General features: G+C 46.2%; 1 protein-coding gene across 1 annotated transcript; it reads right to left on the bottom strand.

Moving 5' to 3' along the window:
- Nucleotides 1-5,460: 5,460 nt before the first annotated feature.
- Nucleotides 5,461-9,469, bottom strand: dusp1 (dual specificity phosphatase 1). The gene is made up of 4 exons (XM_064326485.1): nt 8,724-9,469; nt 8,253-8,401; nt 7,676-7,895; nt 5,461-6,879 (listed from the first exon to the last, which is right to left on the bottom strand). The coding sequence occupies exons 1-4, from the start codon at nt 9,130-9,132 to the stop codon at nt 6,524-6,526; spliced, it is 1,134 nt and encodes a 377-aa protein (XP_064182555.1). The 5' UTR covers nt 9,133-9,469; the 3' UTR covers nt 5,461-6,523.
- Nucleotides 9,470-10,330: the final 861 nt, after the last annotated feature.

Genomic DNA, 10,330 nt, shown 5'->3' with positions numbered 1-10,330 from the left:
AATCTTGACTCATCCATATTCCGTCACCCTCTCCTCTAATCCAGTTTAATCCTGCGAGCACAATGCCGAGCCACCCAAAACCAGTCCCAAAACAGGAAGTATTGTGAGTTTTTTATTTAACCTCTGCTCTATACCATCAGTTTCACAACTGCACGCAGCCTGTTTTGACAGAAGTCATTCATATGTGTACCAAATTCATTTGGGTCAGATGGAAAGTTATGGAGAGAAAGACATCCTGTTGCATAAGTGTTCTCTCTGAAAGAGGAGAGTGTCCTGGGTTGTGAGCTGCGTGTAGCTGATTCAAGCTAGCAGGGTCACTGTGACTGACCTTGCATTCCAGAAGATTTCCACCTACCCACAACAAACCCAGCACTCAGGCCTGCGTTTGGACTGATTCTCCGGGCTGAATCCCCAAATCCCCAACTGAATCACCTCCTGAATCACGACAAGACTTACTTTGGGGGGATTTGCTTTGAGGTTCTTTCCACAGTACAGTGCTTCACCCCCTGGAAGTGCGTGTGTGATGCTCTGTTTGTACTGTACACAGGATGAACAGGCCTGTACTTTTGCTTGATTTGCCTGCTTCCAAGGCCACACTGCGGTGAGCCTGGGTCAGATAACCAGGGAAACGGCCCTGGCTTTGTCTCTCCACCAGCGTGAGTAGCTCGCGGGGGCTCGGGAACAAGGAAGCGTCGCTATCGCTCTGGGACGTTACAGAGGATGTGGCACGCCCACTGAGCAGAGTAGCACAGCGCCTTGCGTCTGACAGACAGGAAGTGCTTGCACAGCAGCTCCAGAGGGCCGTGGCGCAGCCCGTGTCACGCACAGGAAGCTGGCCCCACCTTTTCAGGAAGTGACCGGGTATAGCTGCCAGGCGGAGTGCATCATCAGCTCAGGCGACGCCGAGTGCACCGAAGCACAGCAGCTTATTTCCCATGATCCTTAGTTTCCATTGTGAGTCACACAAAGCACAAGTCTCTTTGCTAAAGAGTAACCACATTACTGTGTCTGTTTAACCAACAAAGTGAAAACAGAACATTTTAAATCTCCCCATATATCAATTCAAAATACAAAAAGGGGAAAAGAAAAAGAATATGAAACCCAATATTAATTCATGATTGATTTCTGTTGTGAAACGGATATGAGTGAATTTCAGTGAACTGATCCCACAGAAAGACAGGGACCATTCTAAAGGTTGATAGCTAGATGCAGGCTGTGTGTGAACTTAGAAAGTTCTACCAACATTGCTGTCTTGTTTCTGAGGTCTAGCCAGAATTTTCTGGTCTTCAGCTCACTGATAGACTTCAACAGGCTATTGCAGTCCGGTTCACAATAAAAGCAGATCCCTGCCAAGTTTTACAGTCTGCCAGTCACAGCTATCTCCAAGCATGTATTATAAACATGTGGATAGCATTACCTCATAATACAGTATCATTGTTAATACGTTACCTTTTAGTACACATTATCAGTAAGTGGCACTGTAGCTTAGCGCCAGGGCCCTTCACCAGACTGGCAGACCTGGTGGCCCGGCACTGACATCAGTGTATGACATCACAGCAGGTCTTGTGGCGTGCTGGGTGATTACCAGCCTTAAAGTGAATAGTGCATTATGCAGCTGAGGCCAACAGGAAGCTGTAGATGTGTCACCGTGTTCACACAGTTAGAGTAAATGCAAGTGACACAACGTCTGCTGAAAGCGCCACGCCGTCTGCGCGAATCTTCCCAACAACTAGGTTGAGGATGAAGGGAGACCCAACAGAGTGTTAAACTCTGTCATACTGAGGCTTTTTCCGAAGGATGATGGTTAAATGGAGGGAAAAAACAGCCTGTTGATTACTAGTTGAAGACTTAATGTACACCATTCTCTGAGCTCCATTCATTTCAACCCCACTGAATATTGTGAGGGATAAATGTGAAATCCTTTTTAGTACTTTTTAGACGTTTCATTCTATTCTATCTTCAGTGAGATTGATACATTATATGAATCTCAGCCAGACCAGGTTTCAAAATGTGAACACCATGTTATGAAGGAGGAATTTGCTCTGTGGCTTGTGTTAGAAATGAAACTCGAATGTCTCTCAAATGTAAAACAACTCACTATCATTATCAGATTAGTAATTCAGTTGTGTGTGTGTGTGTGTGTGTGTGTGTGTGTATTGGGGGGGGGGGGGGTACTAAATTATTTGATGTAATTCCAGCCGGGAAATCCTGTTGGCCCAACAAGAATCCTAAATCCACAAGAGGAGGAACGAATTCAGAGTCAGACAAGCTGTTCTGTGCATTCCTGTCATTGTTCAGCCGATGCTATCAGGAGCCTGGCTTTCCGAACCGCGCTGATTGTGTCTACAAAAGTTGGTGGACGAAAGTCACAATGCAGGTTTATTTATGAAGGAAGGGCTGTTCGTTTGGAATGCAGGGTCTCTGTTACTCGCTCCCTCTACCACTCTGGCCAGGGTTCAATCAACATTTGCACTTTAACTGTTATATGCGATCGCATCTGCTAGTTGTCTTTTTAACTAACATGGTTTGGCGAGTTCAGCGATCACAAGTTGAAAAACTGTTTTTGTGAAAAAAAAGTAAAAATTATTTGTAAGTAAAAATGAAAAAATTTTGATTGAATCCAGGGCTCTCACTCTCTCTGTCTCTCTCTCAGTTTTTTCTCTCTCTCTCACAGACACACACACACACACACTCAGACTGCATGTGTGTGTGTGTGTTTTGTGTTGGAAGAGGATAAGTGAAGGATGGTGTTGGGTTTGTGTTCTTTTCCCTTGTCTGCCCCTGACGCAGCAGGCTCCCGCCCTTACTGCGCAGAGACACAGATGGACTTTCTGCGCTACAAAAGGGAGATCCCAGCTCAAAATTAAAATACTGCCTTTGTTCAGTCAGGAACTTCACAAAAAGACCATTCAACAGGTTTCTCCTTTGAATCCCATAATTATTTCAGAAGCCAAAACGACAAAGCGAATGCGTGTGTGCATGTGTTGGAACGTGTTGGATATTTAGACAACTATTTTGGAGACTAAGGTACAAACATGTTTCATTTTCATTATGAATGTATTTTTTTTAATGAATACTGATTCTTTTCAGGTAACGTGGAGACACAGACAGAAGGTGCTGTTGTGTGTGTTAAATGTTGTGAATTTGGGGCAGTTGTGTAACAGCCGCTGATGTAAGGGTGTGCTGAGGCATGGCGGCCTAAACGGCTGTTTTTCCTGGGAGGCGGGTTGGGGGGGCATAGGCGGTTGGGGGCGCATAGGCTGGTTGAGTGTCAGTGTTGTGCTAATTTGCCACACAAACATATTTAGCGGCGTTCGGTAGGCGTGTCTGATACGGTCCCTGTCACAAACAGCCGTGGTGAGGAAACAGTGCTGTCTGGCTGGGCATTGAAAGGCCCCTTCGCGGTCGCACTTTTCCCAAACGCCTTCCAGCTGCCCCCATTGTGCGGCCTATGTGGGAGCACTGGGATAATTTACAAGCCTTTAACCCCCCCCTCCCTCTCCCTCCCAAGAGGAGTTTACAGAGAGGGCTCTGTGCTGCTGGGACAAAGGGGGACCTCCTTATGCCTTTATATTCACTTCAGCCAGCCTAGAGATTCCAAGATACCCACACTCCACCCTACACCGCACCACACGCCTGACCCCACTCAACATCACACACGCACAAACGCACACATGCTATCACCCACACATAATAACACACACTGTCGCACACAGTCTATCGCATATGCGCACACATACGTTATCAAACGCGTATGCAGTTACGCACATGCAAACACACACGCTCACACGCAAACAGTATCTCACACTCTTCACAATCACACCGGCTCATCTCACTCAAATGCTAATACACATTTCCATAATCGCCCACACGCGTACTATCACATTTACTGTAAATAAGCACACAGACACATGTTCAGACACTCACACTGGCACATACGCATATGTATTCCAAATACCTACACATGTTCATACATGCTTATACACATATGAAAGCACACACATACACACACACAGAAAAGCTTGGGAAATGGACGGTTGCTCATTTCATAGCTGACGGCTATTTCGTCAGATCACACAGGCTAAAACCTTTCACAATCAAGGTACATTCAACCTTCCTTGATACATTCAGACAGCAAGTAAATGGCACCTTTAACAATGAAGCAGCTAACGCCTAGCTTTGAGCTTCCTTAATGAAACACTCCAGTATTGCTGCTCTTTAAATGTTAGGTACCAAACTATGTCCTTCCCGCCCGTCTACTTCTCCTTCCTCTCCCCTTTCTTTGTAAATGATGGGTTTTTCACAGCATCAATCGGTCGAACCGTGAGCATGCATGTTTCAACACGGCCTCTAAACACTTGAGGTCCCCACAAGGCACAGTTCTCTCTCAAATGAGGATCTTGCTCAAGGTCCCGCTGATCTGGCTAAGTAGTAATCTTAGAACTGTAATCTTCTTGATCTTCTCTTCGTGAGAAAGGCAGTGGAAGTCAGCAGAACAGGCTCTGACTGTCCAGAATGTTCCGCCATGCGCAGCCCTCTGCCCATTGAATATGGAGATCAGGACCCTTCTGACTATGGAATCTGCTACGTATTCAGGGCAGATACAAGACCCCTTTGTGCCTGGCCGTCCAGAACACACACAGCTTTCTTATTTCAACGAAAGCATGAAAACTAGACGCAGATCGCTAGGGCACACTAAACACAAAAATGTCTTTAAGCTGATTTTGGTAGGATGTTGATACGCATTACATACATATGTAAACGTGTGTAAGTAAATATGTGTGTATTCGACATGCCTGTGGTTTCAGAAAGAATGTGGCACCTGCAGTGGAAAATGCCTGGTCTGTAGAAGGGTTATTTTATTGCTGGAAACACACCGATGTGGACGGACGGTATTTGTCACATCCAATTTGATTTATGGCGGCTTGGCTAAGACAGAGACAAGAAATATGTAGCAACAAGCACACATTAAAAAGCAAAGCAAAACATGGTGCTTCTGTATTTTATGAACATCTCCCTGTTGATATTATTGTAGACAGTGGAAATAAATTGAAGTGCTTAATATTTCACTGAATGATTTGAAATAATCATTTTACGCATTGTTACCATTGGTATACATGTGGATTTGTTACGTTGTGCGTGGACCTTTTTTTAGATTAAAATATTTTTTATCTTGCAAAACCAATGGGAAGTAATGGTCATGTATTCCATGAAGAGACAGTGAAACAAAATGTAAAGTTTAATTTAAAACTTTTAAGTTTCTTTTAAATTTAAAGAAACTAAAGTGAACAAAATATCACTCAAAAGATTTTCCTTATTTTCCTACATTACTCTGAAGTCCCCTGAATGAATTTATCTAAAATAAATGCAAACTACAAATACAAACCATGCATTTTGTCAGGGCTGACTGTTGTAGTTTAGTGGTTATTTCAGACAAGTGTAACGCAAAGACAGAAAAGGTTTCACATTTGTATAAAAATTATTTTATTTCACGGTATAAAAAAAAAAAAAAAACGTTAACAGAAAATGCAAAAATATATCAAATATATTACTTTGGTTTATAAATATCACATATCAAACAGCAGTCTCCTGCGATTGGTGTCCCCCTGAATCGTGCTTTTGGGGAGCAGCCACAGGACTGCACAGCAGTACACAGTCATGAGGTAATCTGCGGTCATATTCAGTTCGTTCTCCGGTTGGGATCAGGGAACGTTCCAAAAAAAGGCAACTATTGGCATTGCAGAGATGAGGGCCGGTCTTGATTGTGACAGCGATCTTCTGCAGGCAATTCAGATTTTTCTAATAAAAGGGTAATACATTCACTGAACTGAACCCGCGTGGGGGAGGGGCGTGACCCGGTATCTAGCCACTAGCCATAGCGACAAACAATCCCCACTGCTGTGAAATAAAACAGGCCGCTTCGAAAGCAACTTAAGCTACCAAATACATATAAATATTCACCTGAGAGAACAGAAGCATTAAATACTCCTGTCTTATGAGGCAAAAGGGATGTCATCCCCTTCTCCATCAGCTTATATGGTGGAACACAAGCCTGGTTATTTAAGAAGAACCCCCCCCCTCCCCTCCCCATGCACCCTGGTCATGGCAGTTCTAAACCGGACCCTGTCTGAATACACAGAAGAAGTGGGGGGTAAAGGCTCAAGCCCCCCCTCCCCTTGCACTCCACTTCTGCCACATGCCGAACACTTGCATCTTGTCTTCGGCTTGAGGGTGGGGGTGGGGGTGGGGGGTGAGCTTTTCAGCGCAAGTCCAGCATTTCCTTCAATGGCAGTCAGTCACAACGCTTAAAATTCAGGTCTACTGCCCACAGGGACGTACGGACGAACGCCATTGGCCCCTGTGGCATTAGGGGGGAGGGGTCTAGTGCTTCTGCAAAGCGGCCCGAATGCACAACCTCGGCCCGAGCCGGGGGGGGTCTAAGTCCCAAGCGTTGCAGAGTCCTCCTTGCGGCGTCCGGGGACCCGGAGAGCGCCACAGCGACGCGGCCCGCCCCCTCGGCCCCTCAGCAGCTGGGAGAGGTGGTGATGGGACTCTGCAGGAAGGCCAGGGGGCTGGCGTTGGGGAGGACGGGGATGGAGACGGGGAAGTTGAAGACGGTGGCGCTCTGGCCCAGGGCGGGGCTGCCCGCCTCGGCCGAGCAGGTGGAGGAGGCCAGCACCTGCGACTCGAACTGCAGCAGCTGCCCCATGAAGCTGAAGTTGGGCGAGATGATGCTCCGCCGCTGCTTGACGAACTCAAAGGCCTCGTCCAGGCGCACGCGGTTGGTCCGCATCAGGTACGCCAGGCAGATGGTGGCGGAGCGAGAGATGCCCGCCTGGCAGTGCACAAAAACGCGCCCACCGGCGTTCCGCACCGAGTCTGAGAGAGAGAGAGAGAGAGAGAGAGCAGGTCAGTACAGAGCACATTCAACGGTCATGTATCGATGATGTCACAGCTACTGAGGTCACGTAGGTGAGCCTGAATGGGGGGCAGGGCTGAATGGGGAGTGAGTGTGAACGGCAGGAAACGGATTGTATCCCTCCTCTCCTGGCCTCTTTCAGAGGCAAATTGAACCGTTAGCGGTGGTGGTCTCGCATCTCATTTGGGGGAACAGGAAGAGGAGGTAAGAGTGGGGGGGATGGGTGGGGCTCCCCGCGGGGTCAGCTCACAAAGTGGACACAAAAGGGGGCGGAGGGTTCCCCCGCTGGTGGGGGAAGGGGGTGGGGGGGGGATGGGGGTTGTAGAGTAGGAAAGCAGTGGAGGGCTGGGGGAAGACTGCCTTTTGTTCAGCCAGAACAAAGAGCCTGGAGATCATTCAAACACAGCATGCTCAGCCCAGGTCGTGGCCCCATGCTTAACATGAAAAAGGGGGCACCCTCCTTCAACGAGGGAGAGGGGGGAAGGGGGGGAGCAGTGGTGATGTAAGCCCTGTTCCCATTATACAGTGGTACAGAGGGGAGCCTGGCTGGACAGCTGGTCAATTTGGAGGGAAACTCTGGATTTAAATTTAATTCAAGCCACTCCAGGGAACAGGTTGCCTGTGTGTGTGTGTGTGTGTGGGGGGGTCATTTCCGTGGAAGCATCTGTGCAGAACTATAGGGGGTGGGGGTATTTGTCAGTATGGAGGGAAAGGGAGGGAGGTTGGTTTTAGGGGGAAATTTGTAAAGAAACTCACCAATAAATTCAATAGCTTCGTTGAACCAGGAGCTGATGTCAGCTTTGTGGTTGTCCTCCACCGGAATGCTCTTGTATTGGTAGTGGCCATCAAAGTGATTCGGGCAGTTGGCAGAGACGTTGACGAGGGCCGTGATGCCCAGGGTGTCCAACATGTCTTTTCTGGACGCGTGATATGCACTGCCCAGGTACAGAAATGGCAGGATCTCTACCGGCCCACCCTGAGAATGACGACAAAATAAAACTTTACTTTTCCGTTTAACCAAAATAGGCACAGAAAAAGGCATTATACTTCATTTATTCTTGTAAAGCCTGTTGCTATGGATTAATACAAGTTAAGGCTTCATCGTCGGCAAGAACAGAACCTATTAATTCCCGCCCATTAAGGAGATGCGTGACAGGTCACTGTTTAAGTCTGAATTAAATAGGATTACTACCCCCACACCATGTGAATCTCCATTAGGTCATTTTTTCAGGACAATGAGCAGGCCTTTAGGCATATTTGTAATAACTTTAAAAAATAAAAAACACATAATCGAATATAAAATTTTAGCCTATTTAATGCATTCAAATCTTACCTGGTCGTAGAGGGGGGTGTTGCACGAGCTGCAGCCGGATTCCGCACTGTTGGGCTGGGAATTGGCGCTCAGCGGCAGGCACAAACCCTGGGGGGGAGCCGGCTTGGTGCACATATCGGGGAACTCGGAGGAAAAAGTCTCGAATCCACCTAAGCAACAATCGCAAACATTTACAATCCAACTCCCAAACAAAAACAAGTGACAGCTGTCTTGTTGAGTGGCTATTTTTGCATTCAATATGTCACCAAGATGCACGAAGCCAGTTGGCTGACAGCTGCTAGACAACATTTGTTTGTCGCCTTAAACAGGCAATTTCTGTCCCATGTAGCGTCGACAGCGACGTTATCGGAGCATACGGTAAGACTTCAGCAGCATTTAAATGATAGGCCTATACGATCAATTTGCAAGTTATGCTTGCAATTTCGTAAACTAAGAACCACTTTAACCTCGAAGTACAAAATTAAAGCTTACCTTTCAGCAAAAATATACTGGCGCCACATGGGTCGCGGCACAAGGCGTTCACCGCGAGCATTAACGTGCCATCCTTTTTCACTTGATCAAAGTCAAAGCTCCGGTCATCCAGAAACACAACCGCCTGGTACTCCCCAGATAGGAGTCTGTTCCTGGTTTGCTCGTTGGGAACAATATGTTCCAAACCCAAACCCCCTCTTGCTCTCCGGCGCACTATAGTGCTAAAACGCACATTAGTTGAACCGGGTATGTGACAGGAGTTGAACGAAAAGAAAGAGCGGCAGTCCAGGACAAGGCAGCCCGCTCCGTCCCCCTCCAACAGATTTCGGAAGGTGGCGCAGTCGATACTGGGGACTTCCATTATGACCATAGTAGGGCGACGTGCGGAAAACGGCAGATCTAAATACATAAAAAAAAACTGAACGTTCACAAAAGTAGGACAAAGATCCTTCCTGTGTTGTTGTTAATCGCCTTCTCGAAAACGGTTTCCGAAGTCTCCTTTTAGATAGTGTAGTGTCGTATTCAGTCGATTTCTGCTTTGTTCCTACGACGGATAAGTAGCCTAACTCGTTCAGTTTCCGAAAGAAAAAGCGGTGCCTTTGTAAAAAAATATCTATTGGTTTCAATAGGTATCCGTGTCTTCAGAGCTAACAGTGCCCCCTTTCCTTTTGTAAGTTTTGGAGTTACTCGTTTATACAGCTCGAATGTTCGCAACTTCAAACTACCTTATCTCAGTGGGCTGTATGTCCTCTTTTATGAATGAGGAATTGATGACGTTGAGTCCCCGCCCTTCTTGGATCTCCGCCAGAGTGAATTTGCACAGACGTCATGCGTAAGCTTGAGTCAAGCCCTTCTACCAGAGATCGCACAAACTAAACAAAACTGAGGTCTTGCTGGTGTTACAGGGACCCGAGGCAAGCTCAATTCCAGACGGCCTTTAATGTTTTGTTGCATTTATTTTTAATATTATTTTCCTTTAAAATTCTCTCTTTGAAGGCCGCATGGTATTTTGAAAAAAAGGATATCTGAAATGGGCGCAGAAGCAAATCTCAAATAAAGATACTCAAATGAATGCAAGAAAATAGTCATTTTCTTATTGTTATTTGAATATATATATGATAAAAGGTAATGTGCTATATATATACATGTGTATATGTATATGCGTGTGTGTGTGTGTGCATATACATGCTTACATACATGTGTTTATGTGTATGAAATTACATTTTAGAAAAGTAAAAACATATACTGTATGCACACACACACACACGTGTGTGTGATCACTGTTTTTGGTTTGTATGAGAAAATAAGTTCCATTTAATACGTTTGCATTCACATGTGCAAGTTTTTAACAAAGTGGACCCCTCTTCAGTTATGAAAACCCTCACTGCCCCAGGGCTGGGTCAAAGGAGGAATCTCGCAGAATATCCGAAGGAAAATTCCGTGATGTTATTGTTTGTTGTGCGTTTTATCCCTCTTCTTCAGATGAGAGCTGACAAATATCGAGACAATAAGCAAATTCCTATCACGGCCGCAATAAAAGTTTATGCGTTGTTTTTATTGGGCGCCAGTACGGTGCGACCGAGGAGAGGCCGAGCGAAGGTGAGTCA

Source organism: Anguilla rostrata, chromosome 3, assembly GCF_018555375.3.
Source record: "Anguilla rostrata isolate EN2019 chromosome 3, ASM1855537v3, whole genome shotgun sequence".
Classification (NCBI taxonomy): domain Eukaryota; kingdom Metazoa; phylum Chordata; class Actinopteri; order Anguilliformes; family Anguillidae; genus Anguilla; species Anguilla rostrata.
The sequence above is the reverse complement of the archived record's forward strand: the minus strand, read 5'-3'. Positions and strand labels throughout refer to the sequence as shown.